A 21,139-nucleotide genomic window follows, 5' to 3' on the forward strand; every position below is an offset into this window, starting at 1 on the left:
CGAACTTACTCCAAGCAAAAATAACTTAGTCATTGCACCAACACAAGACCCATTCAGCATTACTGTAGCTGGAACTGGTGGAGCCAAGTTCTGTGACTTTTGCAAAGACAAAGTTGACTTAGACTTTGGTTTCTCAAACCTCAACACTGAAGTAAACTATTATTTCAATGCTGCTGGAGATGCTTGGGACCCAGTTAAGTTCACATGCGAAAAATTTGAATGCAAGAGAATAGAAAGCAGACTTGCAGTCTATATGTTGGACCCAGATATTTCAAATGCTTTAGCTGCCAAATATATTGCAGTTCCACTTATGTTCCCTATACACCAAATATCTGTCAAAGACTTTGCAGGTGAAGTTGGAAACCAAAATCCAGGAGCCGCAGGTGCAAGAACAGATATTGCTTTAACAACTGCAATGAAACATGCAGATACTATGTTTGTACTGTTCAGACGAACTATAAATGACTATTCTTGTTTCTACAACCCCGGTATTAAATATCATATAAACATAGATGGTAAATATTATCCAAGAGAAGAATATTCTACAGTTGAGGATATGAGGTCATACAACTTGACATTAGATGCTATGAACTTTAACAACAATTTCACAACAACCATTAACCCTGAAATGCAAAGTTCTATTATGCCATATGTGAAAGTATGGACTCATACAGGAGGTCAAAAAACTCAATATACAAATGGAGACCGTTCAAACTTTTGGCTTGGCATTCCATTTGCTGACTCAGAAGACTTTATGGGTGGTATTTCAACTGTCGGTACAGTTCAAATACAATATACTGGTGACAGAGACGGTCCAGATGAATTGAAAGCAAAGAAGTTTACAAAACCAATAGCACTTTTCACGGAAGATGCTCTTTTGAAGATTCGTTCGATGAAACCTGCTGGGGCTCCTCAGATTGGCATAACGACAGCTTCCATCGAGCAGATTTTGGCAGCAGGTCAGTAAGTTGTTCTTGAACTGACTTCTCTCCGTCAAATATTGACAGTACGCCAGTTTTGACATAATATTGTATTATAAACTTTCCTTTAGTAATATCGGTCAGTTTTGAAGTTATATTTTTGTCTGCTTCAAGAACTTTCACCATTTCAGTTATACCAACTTTCTTTGCTTTATGAAAATATTTTGGTTCAGCAAATATTGCTATTCTATAACATTTTCCATTGTTTGTGTAAAGAACTATTCTGTCAATGTATTTGTATTGTTTGTGAGTATAAACTTTGTTCTGCTTCAATTCAATAAGATATCCGAATACGTCCATCTTTTATTCTAAGTAAAATGTCATTTCCGAAAAATAGAAGCGTAAGTGTTTCAAAAGGTTTAATGGCGGTGGCAGATGTGAAGTTAAATTCACCAACTCAAACAAACAGTCAAAGTGTTATTGTCAATGTCAAAGACAGAGATGTTGAAATGGGGAAACCATACGAAGACGAAGATGGTATAACAATTATTCCTGTAAAAGAACCAACATATCCTGAAGTTAGCAGAGACTTAAGTTCTGTTGCAGATATTCGAAACGACTACCAACAACTGAAAGACAAACTTCAAACTCAGGAGAAGATTTGTCAAGCTTTAAGTATAATGTTAAACTTGGTCGAACACAACCCTGTAAAAGTGAACTCATATGTCATTGCACCTCATGAAGTTTTGAAAGAACTATTGAAACTTTTGACAGAGGCAGACGATATAAACATCAAAGAAATAGAACCCGACATTGGTTGCTGTGGTGTTTCATATAATGCCATTGACAAGATATACGTTATGAAAGGGGGTGAAACGTTGAACTTAAAATATAGTTTCCCAGACGTTATAAAAATATTTGACGACCACAACATTTCATTAAAGTTTATTTGCTAAGTAAATGGCAGAAGACATAATGGTTTATACTATTACGACTAAAAACCCTGAGTCATATAATTCTATAACAACAAACTTACAAAGTCCTCAAGGACGATATTGTAAACTAACCTTAAACACAATGACGACTAAAGCCTGTTTTGCTCTTTTGACACCAGAAGACTTTATTGTTGTGAATGGTAAAAAATACTCCTTTGAAGATACTTACTCAGATATACCACCAACAGGTTTTGTTGACTTATTTAATACTTTAAGTACGGGTGTAACATGTGCTGCAACTAGAGCAGGTTTCATTATGTTTGGATGTCCGACTGAGTTTACTATAAACGATATGAGCTATAATACAAAACTTATTTCTGGTTTTTACTACCAACAGTTTCCTATAACAGGAAAAGGTGTCATACAAGGAATGTCTATTCCATTGACATTAAGCACACCAATCTTATATATTGTTTCAAACTTAGGTTCAAAGTGTTATTCGAATGTCGACAGAAACTATTATGACCAAAAGATACTTATGCGTATAAACAATACTTTCTCTGCTGGTTTGCCTATTGTTCATTCGAATGCAGAATTTTCAAACCTTAGTGAACTCAAACACTTTGGCAAGTATAACGTTGACATTAGTTGACGCAAACTTTGTTCCTGTAAAACTTTTATGTCCTATGTATTTGTCAATGACGGCAGAAAGTTTCGAATTGGAAGATGCAACTGGTGAAAGTATTGTATTACAAGAACAACTTCAACAACAAATAGCTCAAGAACAACAAATGCAACAAATGGAACAACAAAGTCAAGAATAAAAAAATATTATTTTTTTTATTTTTATAAAAATGTACAGAATAGATGTTTCAGATTTTTATGACTTCCAAGCATTCAGAAATATGTGTCCATTTAGAGACTATAACAAAGCAGTCGAGAATTTGAAACGTTTAGTCATTTATGTTGACTCTGCCCCAGAATGTTATGTCATGAAAGAATGGGATGTTGTCTTTAACAAACCAAGAGCAACAATAGTTTCAGAACAAGAATGTAGACAGAAACTTAAGAAAATAAAAGTCGTACAAGTTGGCATGAAGATGTTAGATGCTTGGGATATCTTATTGTCAAAGTTAGAAGATTTTTCAGTTCGAGGTATAAAGTTTTATACACCTTCTCCAAACTTCTATTCTATCTTCACTGGATATAAATATGAACAAGTAGAATGGAAAGAAAATATTATAGAAGCTTGGTTAGACCATGTCAAAGAAATTATATGCAATGGAAACGAAAAGGTTTATGAGTATATCTTATGTTGGTTTGCAAACATCTTACAACATCCAAGTGCTAAAAATGAAACTGCTCTCATTATAATTGGAAAACAAGGAACTGGTAAGAATACTTTCTTTACAGATATCTTATGCAAACTGTTAGAAGGTTATTCGAATCCGAATATGACAAACTTAGAAAACATCTGTGGCAAGTTTAACTCCTCAATAGAGAATATGAAACTTATAGTTTGCAATGAACTTCAAAGTATAGATACAACAAAAGTTTTGAACTCAGATGCTTTGAAGAGTCTTATAACAGACAAAGTTGGAGTTGTTGAAAGAAAGTATAAAGACCAAAGAGTTTGTGAAAATGTTGCAAACTTCATTATGGTTTCAAACAATGTTGTTCCGATGAAGTTAGAAAGTTCTGACAGAAGATATGTAGTTGTCAGAACGTCAGATTCTCATATGCAAGATACAGAATATTTTGACGACTTAGCAGAAACTTTGACATCTGACTTTTACAACCACTTGTTCTCATATTTCATGACATTAGATATTTCTAAGTTCAATCCAAGACAAAGTCCACATACAGAAGAGAGACAAACATTGTTAGAAGCAAACAAGAGTGTATATGAACTGTTCATAGATGAAACTGACTTTGTGTCATTAGATGAAAGGTCATTGTACGATTCGTATAAACAATATTGTCAAGAATATGGTTATATGGCAGCTTCTAAACGTACATTCTTGGCAAATGTCAAAAGTCTTTTAGATGTTCAGAATGGTGTATATACAAAGAAAATTTTTTCTGAGTAAATTTTAAAAAAAAATATTTTTTATCCGATAGAAAAAGATGGCAAAATTCATCTCAGTAAACAAGTACATGACAGAAGTCAAAGATAAGTTAGCTCCATTCGCATATTTGAATGTTTACTTCTACAATTTTGAAAAGTCTACATTTGACAAAATTTGGAACATTGCACCAGTTAAGTTTGCTGTTGTTAGAAAAAGTGGTGCAACTTTTGAAGACTTATACATTGACAGTATGTTGACAGTCAAAGAAAATTTTGACAGAAAGTTCTCAAAACTCGAAGAAGGTAAAGCATACAAACTTGTTATACCTTATGAACCAAAGAAAGCAGACGACTATGAATATTATGAGTCTAAAGTTGTAGAAGTTCAAGATAAATTGGGTAAAAAGATTTTAGAGTCTAAGCCAGTGTTTACTCCTAAAGAGGAAGAGAACATTGACATTGACCCAGAAATGTTCTAAAAATAAAATTTTATTTTTACATGTCAAATTTCTTTTTCTCTGGAACTGGTTCAGGTTCTTTCTTCTCTTCTTCTACTTTCTTTTCTTTCTTTTCTCTCTTCTTCTTTTCTGGTGGAGATATGTCAAATTTCTCAGAACCATATTTATGTAAAAGTTCTTTGTCCTTTAATAGCTCATCTATTCTGTTTTCTATTTCATCTTCAAGAACAGCGCATGTGTCTTCTTTGCATTCTAAGAACTTTTGTTGGACTTCATCTTTCCAAGAGGCGTCATCTCTGTCAACAAGTCTGTCATTGACAAATTTTAAGACTGTTCTGCTTAATGTTTTATGGTTCTTGTCATATTCCCAGAAACAGAACTTTAGAACAAATTCACCTTTCTTGTTTACACTATGTAAGATTTTATGGTCGACAGATGTTTTGCTGTCAAAAAACTTGTCTCGAATATAGATAGCGAAATCGCTAGACATTTTCTAAAAGATAAAAATTTTAATTTTTCTAAAAATATGTTAGAAAAAAAGTTTGCTGACATTGACAAGAAATTTGAGAATGTTTTGAAGAAGAACAAGGTGAAGTTAGAAAATGCTCAGATAAAGCCTATACATGAAAAGTTCTTATTTGCTCAGAATGGTATAACAGGTCTAATTGCACACCTGGGTCGGGTAAGACTTTCACTTATCTTAAAATGGCTGCACAACAACAAGAACTAGATGAGAAGAACCCATTCTATGAGTTAGTAGTCATTTGTTCGACTTCTGGTCAATTTGACCAAACGTCAATTCGTTCAAAGATATTATAAAGAAGTCTAAGTTAGTATGTATAAAGGATACTGAGTTGTTAGATTGGATAAAGAAGTACCAAAGAAGAGTTTTGAAGTATAATGCTATAAATGAGTATATAAATTCTAAGTTTAAAGACCCAAATGAGGAAATGCAGAGAATATTAGAGAAGAAACACTTCAGAAACAAACAGAAAGAGATAGAATACATTTCGAAGAAATTGCAATCTTACGATTGGAAGACTTACCCTCATAGATGTCTTCTTATCTTAGATGATTTCGCCTCTCATCCTTTGTTAAAGAATAGAGAACAAGATAATGTGTCGAATTCTTAAGAAGCTCAGACACTTTAACATCTCAGTTGTCATTTGTGTACAGACAGCCAAGAGTTTAAGTAAGGATGTTAAAAGAATACTTACTGACATTAATACTTTTCCCCGGATTGTCCGAAGACGATTTCATGGAACTTATGAAAGAGTCCATGGCAGGTAAGTTTGACAGACATGAACTATGGGAGAAGTACAAAGTCATACAAGACCCTCATACTTCTTTCAGAATTCATATCTACGCAAACAAAGTTCAAATTGTAAAAAGTCAATAAAAATAAATGGTTCATCTACCCTACTTGTTTGAAGTTGTCAAAATACTCTGTTATTTTTTCTTTCAGTAGCGGTAAGTCTTCTTTGAAGGTAAGTATTGTACAACCTTTCATATCATAGTGTGTTTGAGGTAACGTATCTTGAATTATTTGTTTCACATCTTCATTTGGGGTCATTGAAATCGGTAAGTTTTTGCGATAGAACCAATTTCTGTCAGATTTGTAAATCTTAGCTAAGTCGTAAAAGCTTTTGTTGTTTCTTCTGACTAAATGCAACATAACCATATCTTTATCTTCTTCATTTTTCATCTCTTCAGTATAAATCATATACTTATAGTTCTTTTCCTTACCTTTTTGGTACCGAACGTTGGTATTCTTTTCTGAATGCTTTTGTCTTTTGCTTCAAGCTTGTTTTCCATTCTCTTCACGTTCTTGTCTATGATTTCGTCAAGAAGTCTGTAAATATACCAAGCATAACGAGGCGAGCCCACATTGCAACAGCATTTACAAGAAGTCTATGTACATAATATCCTCTCAAACCGTTTGGCAATTTTTCACGATTTTCATAGAGTTTTGGCGACTGGGGTTTTTTACCTACTCGCTGTTCTTCACTGTTTTCAGAAAAAAGTATGTCTCGCTGTGCTTCGCTCAAAAGTTCTTGTGCTTTGGTTCCTAAACCAGTCTTTAGGAAGCTTAGTATCTGGAGCAAAACATGCTGTCAAAATACTTTGCATTTGGTACATATCGTCTTTGACCGAACGAATGAGACGGAGTTGTTTGTTAAACTGAACCCACTCATATTCTTCATTTATAGCTTCATGGACTATAACTGTTGTTGTGTTCTCTGCTGTTGACATATCTGTCTTTACATACAAAATAAAAAAATATTTTATAAAAAACTAACTTTATTTTTTCTATCTTAAGGAAATTCATGATTTTTGTGCTGAATTCAGCAAAAATATAATTTAGGTGAAGCCCACATTGCAACAGCATTTACAAGAAGTCTATGTACATAATATCCTTTCAAACCAGGAGCCAAATTCTTGCGATTTTCGTACGGAATCTCTTCTCTCGGTTTTCCGAGGGAAGCAAGCATATGAGGAAATTCATGATTTTTGTGCTGAATTCAATAAAAATAATGTTTAGGTGAAGAGGTGAGATTTCACCTCTTTTTTCACCTCATTTCTACCCCAGTTATTTTATAAACGTTTACCATGTGAAACGTTATTTTTTAAATTTTGTGAAAACTCAACGGTTTGACACATGCCATATGCCATTTTACTCAGAATTTTGTTGCTGAATTCAATAAAAATATATTTTAGGTGAAGAGGTGAGATTTCACCTCTTTTTTCACCTAATTTTTCACCCCAGTTATTTTATAAGCGTTTTACATGAATTGTACGATGTATATTTGAAATCCTAAACAGTTTCGTAGCTTCTATTTCTTCTTTTAGTACATCGAATGTTTTAACGATACCGAAAGTTTCTTTATACTTCTTCTTGACATCAGATAGAAGGAAATCGTCAGCAGTTGGATAGTTTTTGTTCAGAAATTCTAACATGTCCATTTTATTTTCTACCGGCTTCTCTGCTTCTTTCTTTAAGTCTGCATAGTCGTTTCGCATTCTTTCTATCTCTTTGACGGAGTAGTTATATTTTCTTATTGCTGCTTTACATTTAGAACATTGCGGGTTCATTTTTGCGTTATATTCTGAAACCTTACCTGCTAAAACAACCAAGGCGTCAATGGTTTTCTTTAAATCTGAAGCAGTTGGTTTTATCTGTTCATTCCATACCTTACCTCTTCTATCTTTATCTCTTATCTGCCATACACATTTTGCAGCTAATGAAACAAAGTTGTCGTATGTCTTAAACTCCCCAGATTTATATATGTCAGAGATGTTCTTATATACCATGTCGCAATCTTTGTCCATAACTTTATGGTTGCAATGAAAACCAAGGAATTCATAATTTACCTTTCGTATGAACTTCTTTATTTCTACTGAGTCAGTTGCTTTGACTTCAATTTCGTCGAATTCAGGAATAGTTAGTTTTTGCTGCTGAATTTCAGGTAGTTTAGGCAAATGGTCGATGAGGACCTCCATTTCATAAAGATACTGTTCATTTGTTTCATCTTTCGCACTACAGTCTAAATTACTTGTTAAAAGTTCTTGCTTTATCTTCTGGATTTCTGTTTCAAAAGTATATGAAGAAGGAATGAAGCTTTTCATTTCTACTAACATAGATGTTGGATTCATGACTAACGAGTTTGGTGCTGTTGTTTGAATTGTTGTTGTGCCGATTGTTGACATTTCTGTTCTTTTATACAAAATAAAAAATAAATAAAAATACTAACTTTATTTTTTCTATCTTAAGGAAATTCATGAAAATTCATGAGGGTGAAAAAACAGGTGAAAAAAGAGGTGAAATCTCACCTCTTCACCTAAACATTATTTTTGCTGAATTCAGCAACAAAATGAACGAGGTCAGGATGTATGTAAATACCTTTGAATTCATTTATAACGCCCTTAGTAAGCTCATAAAATGCTTGTTTTTAGGTCGAGCCACTTTTGGCTCCATCGTATTCTTTCAACCAAAACTCAAGAATTTCCTGCATGAATTTTGTATAAAAAGCAACCGTCTGAATTCAGACTGTTGCTATATTCTTCACAAAATGCCTTATAATACTCTTCCCAGGACTTATTTTCCAACAACTTTCTAAAGTCTTTCCTAAACTGACTGACTGACTGACGGCACAAAGTGGCTTAGCGAAAACATTAATATATAAAATTCATGAAAATTCAAGAGGGTGAAAAAACAGGTGAAAAAAGAGGTGAAATCTCACCTCTTCACCTAAATTATATTTTTTGGTCCGGGAACAACTTTCTCTCAATTGGAGCTGTAGCATACTCTTTGCGTAAGCGGTTCAGACCTTCTTCGAAGTCTTGGTCTCTCTTGGACTGAGATTGGAATTGCTGGGGTGGAGCTTGCTGGAACATCCAAGGGTTGGGGCAGTAAGGCATAGGCTGAGGAGGGTAGTTCGGGAAGCCTTGTGGTGGGTAGTAACCTTGAGGTGGAAATTGGTAGTAATTCGGAGGTACTTGCTGGAACTGAGGTTGCTGAGGAGACTGTTGTGGTTCTTTAGGTTCCTCTGGTTTGGGAATGGACTCGGTTGGTGGGACGTCGGACATTCGTTTGTGTCCTGTCGGAAGGAAGAACTTTTCCTGTCGGAAGGAAATTTTTTTCCCTTTGTCCGGAAAATTTTTTCCTGTCGGATGGAAAATTTTTTCGAAAGTTCGACCAAAAAGTTCTCAATTTTCGAAAATTTGAATGGTTTACGGACGGACAACTGGAAGAGTTCTTCCTGTCGGAAGGAAAAAATTTTTCCCTTTGTCCGGAAAATTTTTTCCTGTCGGATGGAAGAGTTCTTCCTGTCGGAAGGAAAAATTTTTCCCTTTGTCCGGAAAATATTTTCCTGTCGGATGGAAGAACTTGGAATGCAAGAAAGACTTGACGAGGCAATTTACCTAATTGAAATTAACGACTGCGTAAAAGACTACATGCGCAAGGTCATGAAGCCCAAGGTCAAGTTTACCACTATTTCTGGAAGGTCTACACTTCAGCTCGAGACTTCGACTGGAATTCCAATTCAAATACCAGACGGGACAGCCTACGACGACATAAAGCAAGCAAAGAAAGAAGCTCTTCTCAAGTTCTTTGCCAAGCGTCCTTGATACTACTTCCAAACAGAGAGAACCCTTTCCCAAGAATGAACCAAATTCTCAAGGGTCTCCTTCACTTCTCTGGTCAACCATTCTACATAACTACAGAAGGCGACATTCAGCCAGTTCAGTAAACATCTCATTTTAACTCACTTTTTTTATGTTTTTGTGAAAGTGTCAAAAATAAATTGTTTTCATGAGTTTTCTACGATGTTAGAAAAAATGTTATTTTCTAATATCTTCACATTCAATACTTTTTCAGCACTTTTCCGTAGTTATATATGAAAGACAATTCGAGATAAAAGTCATAGTACAATGGAATAATATGTTGCACACCATTTGTTGTGAACCAAACTTGAAAGTCAGAGAAACTGTTACTAGGTGGTTCGTAGAATTTAGAAGCAAAGTCATAAAAGTCCTTACCAATACATAGAAAACTATTGTTGCTTGAACTGAAACTTGCATGACACATAACATTTTGAGGGTCAAACACGTTTCTATAAACCATCAAATCTGCTGGTGGAAGTATAAATTTAAATGGACCATCTGGTGGTAATGGTTCGTTCTGGTTTAGTAACCGAAGAAATTGTGCCCAAGAACGTTTGTCTACTTCCCAAAATAAAAACTCTGTATCTCTTGGAGGGTTAATTTCAATCTTTTGAAATGAAACGGTGGAGTTCATCTTGTCATATTCTAGTTTCAGATAGTATGTTCCATTTAGTAAAGAGTCGTATTTTTTTTTGAAATTCCCAATAATATTTGTTCATTTGAGTTTGAAAGTCATTTAGAGTTTTCTCAAGACTTTCGTCTGAACGAACTGTAAAGATTCTCATTTCATCAAATTTGTCTATTAGACCATCAGAACCTTCATACTGCCCATGAAAATATACTGCGAACATAAATGCGTTAGTTTTATTTGAAAACAAAACTCTTCTAAATCCTATTGCCTTTGCATCTGAAGGACTTTGAAGCCAACGAATTGGATAGTCAAACCTGTATGCTCGGGATGAAATTTCTTCATCTGAAATAGTCCTACCAGCATTTGTAAAGATATAGTCTAACGGTTTTGTATCTGCTACTTTTGTTCTTTGTTTTTCAACCTGAAGCATTTAATATATGTAAAAATATATTGTTTAAAATGGTATGCCATTTCATATTTCTCATCTAACAAACAAGTTTCCCAACGGTCTTCTCCAACAAACTCAGCGTACATTTCAAATAAAATTAAAAAAATTTCACTTTTTAAAAAATAAATTTTTTATTTCATGCAATGTTTTAGTTCTGTGCCGTCTTCAAGTATGCCCCAATATTTCCTTTTCGATATTACATGAACTTCGGAAAATACCTTATCTAGCTTAAAACAGCCCATCTTTTCACCGACTAAACCCATTTCAATGAGTTTGTTATAGCCTTCTTCGTTCGTCATGAGTGCGTCAATGTTCTCATAGTAAACCTTCACTTTGGATTTGACTTCGGAGAAGAATTTGTTGTAGTTGTCAAGTACTGCCTTTGCGAACTGAGGGTAAGACCAATGTTCGACAATAGGTTTTAATGTGGTTACTAAGCCATTTTGACCTTGAGTGAATTCGTACTTCAAAACAAAAGGAGAAAACCTTTCAACAAAGTTGTCGACCTTCTCATAATGTTTACTCTTCATCTCTTGAGGTTTCTTAATGGAATATCCCCATGTCGAATTCATAAGCAATTTGAGTGTCATTGCAAGTTTGGGGTTTGAAGCTTTCCTAATATCATACAGTTGTTGTATGACTTTTCCAAACTGTATAGTTCCTTCCCGGAAACTCACCATCTTCGTTTGGAATTCCAGTCGGAATATATTGGACAAACCTCATGTATGCAGCGTTAAGGTCGACATAGTATATCTTTTCATCTGAGTCGAACTTGTCGCAACCAATTGGTCCAGTTTGTGGAAATTCAAGTGAGTCTCTTATCTTCTGAGAAACTTCTCCTGTTATCTCATAAACATCGTCGAAGCAACCTGTTTCATATAAAACCTTCTGACCTAACTCAGATGCTCTCCAATACAATTTGACGTCAATTGGATGTCTCAATGGAAGTTTGTTTATAGCATCTTGAAGTTCTTGCAACCTCATTGGAAGTTCTTCTGGTTCAGGTTGGTATCCGAACATACCAACCCCTTGTGGAACTGTGTACTTCTTTTGTACTAGAACTTTGTCTGGAACAACTTTTGGTCTTGCTAACAATGAAAAGTTTGTTTCGTCTTTTGGTACAAAAGTTTCTGTCAGCTTGTCATCTGGAATTGGTTCCAACAAACCTTTCTCGAAAAGAATGTTTACAGCTCTGACAATGTTGCACTTACTTTTACCAAAGAATGGGTTTGTAAGACTTTCGTTCAACATGAAGTGGTTGTGGACAATTACAATCTTCAACCATGGTAAGTCTTTGTCAACAACATAGTCGTCATGTGAAGAACCTTTAGCTGTAGGTATGTTGACTCGGATATTGACATTTGCCAACGGTGCAATTTTTGCCAATTGACCTCTGAGAATGTACCTTGTCTTCACACATGACTCAAGATACTTCATCTTCTCATCTGTAACAAGACCAGAGTTCCTGAGACATGTAAGAATGCAAGGTTCATTGACAATTGTTTCAATTGAATTGTAAATTCCATACCTTGTCAAGTCAATGTCAGACTTATTTATGAAGGGGAAGTATCCAGCATGTTGTCTGACTGCTTGAGGGTTAGGTTGGTACCATTCGAACTTGACACTTGCAATTCCTTCAATTGCATTCAAAATGTCTGAGTCGGAGTCAACCATTTGTTCTCTCTTTGTAGTCTTGAAAGCGTCAAGAACCATTGCAGCTGTTGTGACATTGCCATGTGCATAGTAAATGTGACCATCCAAATCTGTTATGGTCAATCTGAGATTGTGTCCTTTCTTATTTCCGTCTTGAATTGCAGCAAGTACTCCCATGAAGCCTTCTTTGTTCTTTCCTTCGTCAAAGTTTACTGTAAAGGTTCGACCAGATGTAATTTGACTTCTAACTTCACGATACTTTTCATATGCATATCTTGTTCTTTCCATGGGAGCATGTGCGTCTTCACCTTTTCCTTTTTTCCTTCTCAAAGGATGCAATTGTTCGTCATGTTTCCAGTAGAATCTGGCAAAGCCGTCGTGTCCTTCAACTTGAGGTTCACTAACATCGAAAGGCATGTCCATAAGACGTTCTTCTTCTAACCTCTCTAGTCTGTTTGGATAATTGACACGTGCTGTTTCCAAATCCATTTCGTAGCGAAGACCAGACAATTTGTCATAGACTTTTATGGGTCTTCCCTTCCTATATTTAAAATTCTTCGAAACTCTCCAACCATATCTTTGTAACTCTGCTTTTATTCTAGCAGACTTTCTATCCATTCTATATGGGGGCATTTTTATAAAAATAAAAAAATATTTTTTTCTTTACTTTACATAACCGCCTGCTGCCATAAGTCTTTGACGCCAACCCATACCAGCTAATGAAGGTTGACTTGGTTTAGTTTGGAAACTAAACTTTGGTTTTGGTTTATCTTCAGTTTTTGGTTTTCTTCTTCTATCGGTTTTTCGTCACTTTTCGGTTCCTCTGACTTTACTTCACTTGCAGGAACAGTTGTGTCGTCAACATCTTCATAAATATCATATGCCATTTGTTTTTGTTTTCCTTTCAACTTTTTGTGTTTGTTGTAAAGTTTAGAATATTTCGACTCTAAGTCAATGAGATGTTCTATAATGAACTGTTGGTCAGTGAAGTAAACTTTTCCATCTGTTGTCTCGAAAGCTCCTTCAGACTTCAATATTTTATTTGTGAGAGTCTGTTTCTTTTTTGAGATACTAGCCGTTCCATTTCTATGAAAAGTGACTTTATAGTTAGGGTTTGTATTTCCAGACCTGGCACTTTCTATTATTGAATTTTTCTCTTCATCTGTAAGTTCTTTGACAGGTTTTGACAATGGTTCTGAACTTTTTGTTTGTGGTGTCAAATCTACCGTTTCAACTTCTTCGGTCATTTCATCTCAGTAAAAAATTTTAGTTTGGTTTGTTTTCAACTGGTTGTTTAGGTTTTTTAAGTCGGTCTAAAATTTCCTGAGGTATAGGAAGAACTTTACAAACACGTGGTGTAACTGCTGGAAGCCGACAAATCCATCTTGAACTCATTTGTCTCAATGCTGTATTGTTCATTTCATCTCAATAAAAAACTTTACATTCCCCACGTTTGAGGCGGTTGAGGTTGGTTATTGTTTACCCACTGTTGTGCATGGTTATATCCTCTGTTAAAGAATCTTTCACCTTGGTCCATATAGTGTCCTGCTTGGTTATAGTAGTCATTTGCTTTGTTATAATAGTTTCCTGCTTGTCTTCCTACATTGTCCATCCATCCTTGAACTTTTCCTCTTGTTTCAGGATTTGGAATAAGATTTGTTGCATCTCGTGCTACATTCCAACCTTTCTGTACAGTTTGTATAATAGGTTGTGCTTTCTCTTTAAGTATACCTAATGTACTCAAAATCTTCCTTCCAATTCCAAATGCACCTCTAGCTATTGTTCCCACTGCGGGTAAAAAGCTGGATGCAACTCCTGCTAATGCGCCAAATAAACCCATTTCTTATAGGGTAAAAAATGACGAATCCGAACAAGGACCCCTATGTTTCTAAAGCGACAAAGAAAGCACTCATGATAAAAATCTTTAGTTCAACACCAAATGCTTGGTTTATGGATATCTTGGAAAACATTCCGAGAGTTAGAACAGATGGACCTCCATACTGGTTAATATTTGTTGGTCAAAACACAAGATACTGTGAAGCCATACCATTATGGTCCAAAAATATTTTAGATGTGAAAACTGCTTTGACAATATTCGTTGACAAATACCATCCAACAAAACTGACATCTGACTGTGAAAGTTCTTTCAAATCAGATGATGTAAAAAACTATCTGCGTTCAAAAAATGTAAACCAATATTTCATTGTCGACCAAAACCATTCTGCTCTTGGTGTCATTGACGGATGTATAAAAATGTTAAGAGACTTAAACCAACCACAAGGTGGTGAAGCAAATGAAATGTCATATGACGACAAGTATAGACACTTCTCCATGGCAAAGATGAGACAAGTTTTAAATATTTACAATAACCGTAAACAAAAAGGTTTGGGAAACCACTCCCCCGAAGAAATGAAAAACAACCCTGACTTAGAGAAAGACTATATATTTAATAATTTAGTCAAAAGAGACAAACAAGAAAGAATGCCGGGCTTCAAACTTCAGAAAGGTGACAAAGTAAAAATAGAAATACCTAAACGCGACCCATATGAAAATACTATTGACTATGACAACAATGGGAACTCGACAGGTACTCACATTCGTGTTCGTAAAAATAGAAGAAAGTATACAAGAGAATATTATGAAGTTTTAGGCAAACATGGCAAAATGTACACACTGCAAGCAGAAGATAAAACTACTATTGCCAGACCTCGTTTCAAACTTGTCAAAGTTCAAGGTGGTATACTTTCAAAGACAGTTCCTAACAAATATAAGACAACTCCTGACGAATATGCTAAAGAAGTTGAAAATGACGACTAAGCAATTCTATACCATGCGTAAACTGTCATGTAAGGTGGCATGTATTCTTTACTTTGTCCCGTTGTTTGCGTATATCCTGAAACAAAATGTGTATGGTTTCCTTCTCCCTGAGTGTCACTCCAGTAACAATTTATAGCATACTTAACGTCGTCTTTAACATCATATCCTTTACCTTTTGTCATTCCTGACCAATCCCAATATCTATGCTTATGCCAACCTGCTTGAGATGTACTTAAATCTATGTAGTGACTGTGTGCAGGTAAATTTTCACCTGAAATCGTTTTACTTCCACCTGTTTCCTTTGAAGAGTTTGCACAATACAAAAACCTGTCGACTATTTGTTCCCATTCACCAACACCAAACATTACTTGAGGACCTCTTGCTTCCATAGATGTATAAATAGAACCTACTGGGTTCATTAAATCAAACATATGAGATATTATAGGATTGTCTCTTTTGAACTTAAAATATAGTGCAACTATTTCAGGTTTCTTCTGGTTTGTGTCAGAATATTTTTTATAATATAATCTTATGTTTTCAGGGTAGGTAAAATCTTGACTATAATATTTATTTCTGTCATCTGTATAATAATATACTATTCTCGTTTTTTCTATTGCATTATATCTTTTATATCTATAATAATCTAAATATAATGTTAGCTTTTGTTCATCTACATGTGGTGTTCTGTCGTCATCTCCATAGTCATAATAATGTGGTGCTGGAGCTGGGTCAGGCAATGTCATATCTGCCATTTCATAAACTCTTAAATATTTCTTTTGTTCGTCTCCATATAAGTTTAAGTAGCAGTTGTTGTCTAATGGAACTTTAACTTGTGTACCATCATTCTTTTTATAGCTTACATACATTTCATTGTTATTTTTCGGAATGAGTTTATACCGTGTACCATTTTCTAAGGACTGTACCAACTGCCATCTAAAATATTTATTTTCTTCATTGACAGAAAAGTCACCAACAATAGTTTCAATATTTTTTGTTCCTATCAAACTTTGGTATATTTCATTGACATATGTTTTATCTGCTTTCTTTTCAAGGCTAACGTTTAAGTCTGTTATTTCAGAAGATGTATGTGTATGTCCAACGTCACTTTTCCTGTTTAAGGTTTCTTGTAAGTTTGTAATATTTGCAATGGTATGTGTATGTCCAACGTCACTTTTCCTGTTTAAGGTTTCTTGTAAGTTTGTAATATTTGCAATGGTATGTGTATGTCCAACGTCACTTTTCCTGTTTAAGGTTTCTTGTAAGTTTGTAATATTTGCAATGGTATGTGTATGTCCAACGTCACTTTTCCTGTTTAAGGTTTCTTGTAAGTTTGTAATATCAGATATAGAATGTGTATGAGTCTTATCTGCTTTTGTCTCTAATGTTTCCTTAAGACTTGGTATTTGGTTAATATAATGTATATGAGTCTTTTTAGAATATTCGTTTTCAGCTCTTGTCACTTCACTTGACATTTTATTGTCAACATATGTTTTGTCTGCTAGTTCAGGATGAGTATGTTCTTTTGTTGCATAAGCATTGTTAGGTCTTTCTTCTTCTTTTGCTATTGCATCGTCTACATATTCTTTGTCAGCTTTGTTGTCAACATCTGCTTTCAAAAGAAGTTCATTTATAGGTTTCTCGTTTAAAGTTCCTTTTGTTGGATTTATACAGACAGTATTGTTCTTATTGTCTTGAAATAGAAACTCATCTGTTATAGGGTTTATTGTCAGTTTTAAGTTTCCTTCTTTCAATGACTCAGATATCTTAGAATAGTTTGAAAGGTTTGTTGTGTTCTTATTTAGAGCTTGCATAATGAGTTGTCGGTTGTGTTGTATTTCTCTCATAGACGCTGTTTCATTTGACATTTTTATTATAGATAAAATATGCTTCCAATAGAAAAAGAAAATTCTAGAGTTGCTACAACTAAACCATTAGATGAACTTTTTACTAATGTCGGTCAAAAGTTTGAGACAGATACCGTAAAGCATGAAGGCTATCGTTTTGACTACCCATTAAGATGGTTAAGAGACCCATCCGTCACAAAAGCTATTGGCTTTCGTAGAATGAAGTTCATTTCAGAAGCCATACATGGTTTCCCATTTACGGTCGGTTTTGAAGTTCGATACTATAACAAAGAAAAACGTATGTATGAGAAATTTGAACAGGGAAAACTTTTACAAGTTAGTTTGCTTATAAACTTAGAAACAACTCTTCAAGCTTTTCAAGAAAAAATAAACGATATCTATATTGAATATGCAAACCAGTATAACATTGACGAAGGAGAATACCATCTCGATATTATTTATGACAGGAAAAATGCAACTGTTAAAATCAATAAAATAGAAGACCTTGGAGAAAACGTTTATATTTCTACAAAATATAACAACTTGGCATGGTATAGATTTATGAGGATGTTAAATCAGCCTGCAGCATATCCAGTACACCCGGACTATTATGAAGTCGAAAACCCTAATGGAACATATGAAAATATTTTCGACCCAGATGCTATTATTGTTCATGCTTCATTTTCTGGTGCGCAAAACTCTTTCTTATGTCTGATGAATGACTTTTACGAAAAACCTACAAAGTTATATGAACCGCCGAGTGGAAGTATTTCAGACTTTCAAGTATGGTTTACTACAGATGGAAGAAAAAGAATAATTCCATTATACCATGCGTTTTACTTAGAACTTAGTTTCATATACAACTACTATCGAACGATAAAAATATAATTTTTTAATACGGTTGAGGTGTTGGATTTGGTTGCCAACTAGACTGTGGTGCAGGTTCAGGCTGTTGTATAACAGGAGCTTGCTCTTCTGGTTCAGGGTCTTTAGGTATAATACCAACAAACTGACCTACTCTTTTACCAATATTTTTGACACCGTTCCATACTCCTCTTCCGACAGATTTTATTCCATTCCATATACCTCTTCCAACTCTTCTGAAGAAGTTTCCTATCTTACTGAAGAAACCCATTTACTACGTGTAAAAATCTAATGTCCGCCTAGTCTCTTACGTTTCCTGTTGAGTTCCATAGCATTCTTTAACTGGAGCTCATACATTCTGTTTCTCCTCTGGTAGAAAACATATTCTGGGTCAACTCCTGTGTTCGCGTCATCTGCATAAAGTTGTTTATATCCCACTTCGGGGTTTGTATAAAATTCTTTCCATCTCATATTTGCATACCATGGTGGCAAACCTAACGCAGCGTCATTTGACATGGCAGTTTGCATTTGTACATCTGTTGGCACTTGACCATAGTTTGCCATTGCAGTTTGTATTCTAACTTCATTTGGAATATTCTCTGGGTTTGGTTGTCCAGGTTGCTGTGCATTCGCTAAGTTCTGTGCGTCCATTTAATATTAGATAAAAATATCTCTTACGAGTACATATACTGAACATTTGCAGGCATTGGTTCATCTTCATATTCTCTGTACTTTTCTGCCACGTCAAAGAAATAAATGACACAATGGAAAAAACCTAAAACAAGTAGTCCTATTTCAAACCACATTTACTTACTAATAAAATTTCTTTATTGTGACACTTTCTCCGGTTTATAGGACCTCTCTCATATTCTATCTTGTCATATATAAACTCATAGTCATGTATGTCCTCTAACCATCTCATAACGGTTTCCAAACCACTTTTATCGGATGTAAAGTAAAAGCATGGATGGTTATGTATAACGTCTAAAGTTTCTAAAGAGTCTCTCAAAGTCCAGTCTACTTGGTATTGAAAATCCCATGTGTTATAGAACGGCGGGTCCACTATAAAGAAAACATTTTCCTTGTCTTTATATTTTTCATACAACTCTGTCCAATGACATCTCACAAACTCTATACCCTCAATATATTTTTCTATGTCCTCTTTGAAAACATTTGTATAGTTAAGATATAAAACTTTTGACATAAGTGTTTCAATGTCATGAACTCTTATAGCACCACTATATAATAGTCTAGCAGATATACTATTCCAGTCTATATATTCTGCTTTTTTCAAAACCTCTCTCACAATATTTTTGTTATCTAATGGTATACGTTCCATCTTACCTATAGGTATCTTTTCTTTTAACTCTTTCAATATATTGTTTGTGTCTGGAATATGTTTGAGACGGTCCATATAGTTGTCGAAGTCATTGCATATAATCTTTGAGTCTGGGAATATTGTATGACATAAATGGGATATATAGAAACTTCCACCGAACAAATCTACAAATGTTAGACCATTCGGTAGTTTCTTAAGTTCTCTCAATATAATATCTTTACATCTACTCTTATTTCCAAAGAACGGTAACGGCGGTTTTGTAAAATTCATTTATATATAATAATAAAAATGTTTTTACCCGAAAAGTGACAGAAAAGTGACAAAACATGAAAACATATATAATTTGTGAAAAGCGACACAAAAAGTGTCACCGGCTGGTCGGCTGGGTTTCGGTCCTCCTCTTGGGTCTTGGGCAAAATTTCTTATGGGCTAGAGGGCGCAACGCGCCTGGAAGCCCTCCAAATATAAACTTCATTTATACTAAACATCTTCAGGGCTAGAGGGCGCAACGCGCCTGGAGGCCCCACTACCTTTTTTTTAATATTTATAAGGTAGATTTCAAATATATAAATATCAAAGAAAATGACAAACTTTTTTCTTAATTTTTTTTATTTTAACAATAAATTACTCAATTTCGATCAAACAAATGGTTTTATTTGTCATAATATTCAAATATATATATGAATGCCGATAATGTGGTCGAGATGAACGGTTAGAGGCGGTTTAAAAATGTATGGCCTGCTAGCAAGATGTTACAGCTTGAAGCCGGTTGGGTTCCGAATCTTCGCCTCCTGAGATCTCACGAAGATCGCCCAATTCAGAAAAACGCCTCCCCTTGGTGCGCTTGAGCTGCCTGCATAGTTAGCAGATCATTTTGTTTTTTGCTTTAGGTTGTTAGCGAGCTTTAAATTGTTAGATCATTGATGCAATGCGTATGAAAATATTCATGCATTAGACAAGAACTTTCTTAATTTGAAAGTAGTATGCAGGAATAGATCGAACAATTTAATAAATTATTGGGATCCACCTATAAAGTTCTAATGTTGGAAGTGATTCCCATTGGATTAATCGCAAAATGGGGTACTGGTCCGGAATTGGGTTCAGATAGCGATATTTTGACCGACAAGAGTGTAATATGCACTCCTGTCGGTCACAATGTGTCATTCCGGGAGACATTGCCACTGCATGTCTCCCAGAATGAGACAATTTGTTGCAATCAGAATGTGATTGCAAAAGTTTGACCGACAAGAGTGTAATATGCACTCTTGTTTTAATAAATTTTAAATACTATATAAGTATCTTTACATACAATCTTTACATTATATTTTTTCCCAATTAATATTTATTTCATATTTTTTGTGCTTTATCTAACTTATAGCATGTACTGAACTATTTTACAGACTCTACTGAGCTATCTCAACATATAAACCAGTGAAAAAAAAACATCTATACTCACTTCATATTCTGATCTCGGGGCGGCGACAAATTTGCCCAGCCAGTAAAGTATTCAATTTTTTTTGCATTTTTTTTAAAGCTTCTTCACTTAAATCATGGAATGTCTCAAAGACAAAAGTAGCATACAGCATGTAAAGCTAAAGAAAGATAATCATAATTAATACCTTAATTTTTAATATTACGCATTTTTAGGTGCAAAATTTAAAAACATTCTAATACAATAGAGCAGTTTCCAAAAGTAGCATACAGCATGCAAAGCTAAAGAAAGATAATCATAATTAATACCTTAATTTTTAATATTACGCATTTTTAGGTGCAAAATTTAAAAACATTCTAATACAATAGAGCAGTTTCCAAAAGTAGCATACAGCATGTAAAGCTAAAGAAAGATAATCATAATTAATACCTTAATTTTTAATATTACGCATTTTTAGGTGCAAAATTTAAAAACATTCTAATACAATAGAGCAGTTTCCAAAAGTAGCATACAGCATGTAAAGCTAAAGAAAGATAATCATAATTAATACCTTAATTTTTAATA

The 21,139-nt window shown here is 34.5% G+C and overlaps 13 protein-coding genes and 4 pseudogenes across 17 annotated transcripts, besides 2 other annotated features; 6 read left to right on the top strand and 11 right to left on the bottom strand.

Moving 5' to 3' along the window:
- Positions 1-16,526: part of a mobile genetic element that runs on past the window's edge.
- Positions 2,950-3,945, top strand: TVAGG3_0777710 (uncharacterized protein; the record flags this gene model as incomplete). The annotated part of the gene is made up of 1 exon (XM_051246202.1): positions 2,950-3,945. The coding sequence occupies one exon, from the start codon at positions 2,950-2,952 to the stop codon at positions 3,943-3,945; it is 996 nt and encodes a 331-aa protein (XP_051081677.1).
- TVAGG3_0777720 (protein of unknown function, DUF4108 family) lies at positions 3,983-4,402 on the top strand (the record flags this gene model as incomplete). Its single annotated transcript, XM_051246203.1, has 1 exon — positions 3,983-4,402. One exon carries the CDS (start codon positions 3,983-3,985, stop codon positions 4,400-4,402), a length of 420 nt encoding a protein of 139 aa, XP_051081678.1.
- Positions 4,419-4,871, bottom strand: TVAGG3_0777730 (uncharacterized protein; the record flags this gene model as incomplete). Its single annotated transcript, XM_051246204.1, has 1 exon — positions 4,419-4,871. One exon carries the CDS (start codon positions 4,869-4,871, stop codon positions 4,419-4,421), a length of 453 nt encoding a protein of 150 aa, XP_051081679.1.
- TVAGG3_0777740 lies at positions 4,908-5,581 on the top strand (annotated as a pseudogene). Its single transcript has one exon. A coding segment is annotated over exon 1 (674 nt).
- On the bottom strand, positions 5,796-6,634 carry TVAGG3_0777750 (annotated as a pseudogene). Its single transcript has one exon. A coding segment is annotated over exon 1 (839 nt).
- Positions 7,154-7,882, bottom strand: TVAGG3_0777760 (organellar and viral DNA polymerase type B; the record flags this gene model as incomplete). The annotated part of the gene is made up of 1 exon (XM_001297760.2): positions 7,154-7,882. The coding sequence occupies one exon, from the start codon at positions 7,880-7,882 to the stop codon at positions 7,154-7,156; it is 729 nt and encodes a 242-aa protein (XP_001297761.2).
- On the bottom strand, positions 8,636-8,968 carry TVAGG3_0777770 (uncharacterized protein; the record flags this gene model as incomplete). The annotated part of the gene is made up of 1 exon (XM_051246205.1): positions 8,636-8,968. The coding sequence occupies one exon, from the start codon at positions 8,966-8,968 to the stop codon at positions 8,636-8,638; it is 333 nt and encodes a 110-aa protein (XP_051081680.1).
- TVAGG3_0777780 lies at positions 9,260-9,601 on the top strand (annotated as a pseudogene). The gene has a single exon. A coding segment is annotated over exon 1 (342 nt).
- Positions 9,747-10,332, bottom strand: TVAGG3_0777790 (annotated as a pseudogene). Its single transcript has one exon. A coding segment is annotated over exon 1 (586 nt).
- TVAGG3_0777800 (uncharacterized protein) lies at positions 11,482-12,063 on the bottom strand (the record flags this gene model as incomplete). Its single annotated transcript, XM_051246206.1, has 1 exon — positions 11,482-12,063. A coding segment is annotated over one exon (582 nt), but the record flags the coding sequence as incomplete, so codon positions are not given.
- Positions 13,101-13,526, bottom strand: TVAGG3_0777810 (uncharacterized protein; the record flags this gene model as incomplete). The annotated part of the gene is made up of 1 exon (XM_051246207.1): positions 13,101-13,526. A coding segment is annotated over one exon (426 nt), but the record flags the coding sequence as incomplete, so codon positions are not given.
- On the bottom strand, positions 13,546-13,698 carry TVAGG3_0777820 (uncharacterized protein; the record flags this gene model as incomplete). Its single annotated transcript, XM_051246208.1, has 1 exon — positions 13,546-13,698. One exon carries the CDS (start codon positions 13,696-13,698, stop codon positions 13,546-13,548), a length of 153 nt encoding a protein of 50 aa, XP_051081683.1.
- On the bottom strand, positions 13,718-14,119 carry TVAGG3_0777830 (uncharacterized protein; the record flags this gene model as incomplete). Its single annotated transcript, XM_051246209.1, has 1 exon — positions 13,718-14,119. The coding sequence occupies one exon, from the start codon at positions 14,117-14,119 to the stop codon at positions 13,718-13,720; it is 402 nt and encodes a 133-aa protein (XP_051081684.1).
- On the top strand, positions 14,533-15,096 carry TVAGG3_0777840 (uncharacterized protein; the record flags this gene model as incomplete). Its single annotated transcript, XM_051246210.1, has 1 exon — positions 14,533-15,096. The coding sequence occupies one exon, from the start codon at positions 14,533-14,535 to the stop codon at positions 15,094-15,096; it is 564 nt and encodes a 187-aa protein (XP_051081685.1).
- Positions 16,527-16,979: 453 nt separating the features above from the next.
- TVAGG3_0777850 (uncharacterized protein) lies at positions 16,980-17,828 on the top strand (the record flags this gene model as incomplete). The annotated part of the gene is made up of 1 exon (XM_051246211.1): positions 16,980-17,828. The coding sequence occupies one exon, from the start codon at positions 16,980-16,982 to the stop codon at positions 17,826-17,828; it is 849 nt and encodes a 282-aa protein (XP_051081686.1).
- A 4-nt stretch (positions 17,829-17,832) lies between these two features.
- Positions 17,833-18,075, bottom strand: TVAGG3_0777860 (serine threonine-protein phosphatase family; the record flags this gene model as incomplete). The annotated part of the gene is made up of 1 exon (XM_051246212.1): positions 17,833-18,075. The coding sequence occupies one exon, from the start codon at positions 18,073-18,075 to the stop codon at positions 17,833-17,835; it is 243 nt and encodes an 80-aa protein (XP_051081687.1).
- A 17-nt stretch (positions 18,076-18,092) lies between these two features.
- Positions 18,093-18,455, bottom strand: TVAGG3_0777870 (uncharacterized protein; the record flags this gene model as incomplete). Its single annotated transcript, XM_051246213.1, has 1 exon — positions 18,093-18,455. One exon carries the CDS (start codon positions 18,453-18,455, stop codon positions 18,093-18,095), a length of 363 nt encoding a protein of 120 aa, XP_051081688.1.
- A 2,160-nt stretch (positions 18,456-20,615) lies between these two features.
- Positions 20,616-21,139: part of a mobile genetic element that runs on past the window's edge.

The sequence above is a fragment of the Trichomonas vaginalis genome, chromosome VI (assembly GCF_026262505.1).
Source record: "Trichomonas vaginalis G3 chromosome VI, whole genome shotgun sequence".
Lineage (NCBI taxonomy): Eukaryota > Parabasalia > Trichomonadida > Trichomonadidae > Trichomonas > Trichomonas vaginalis.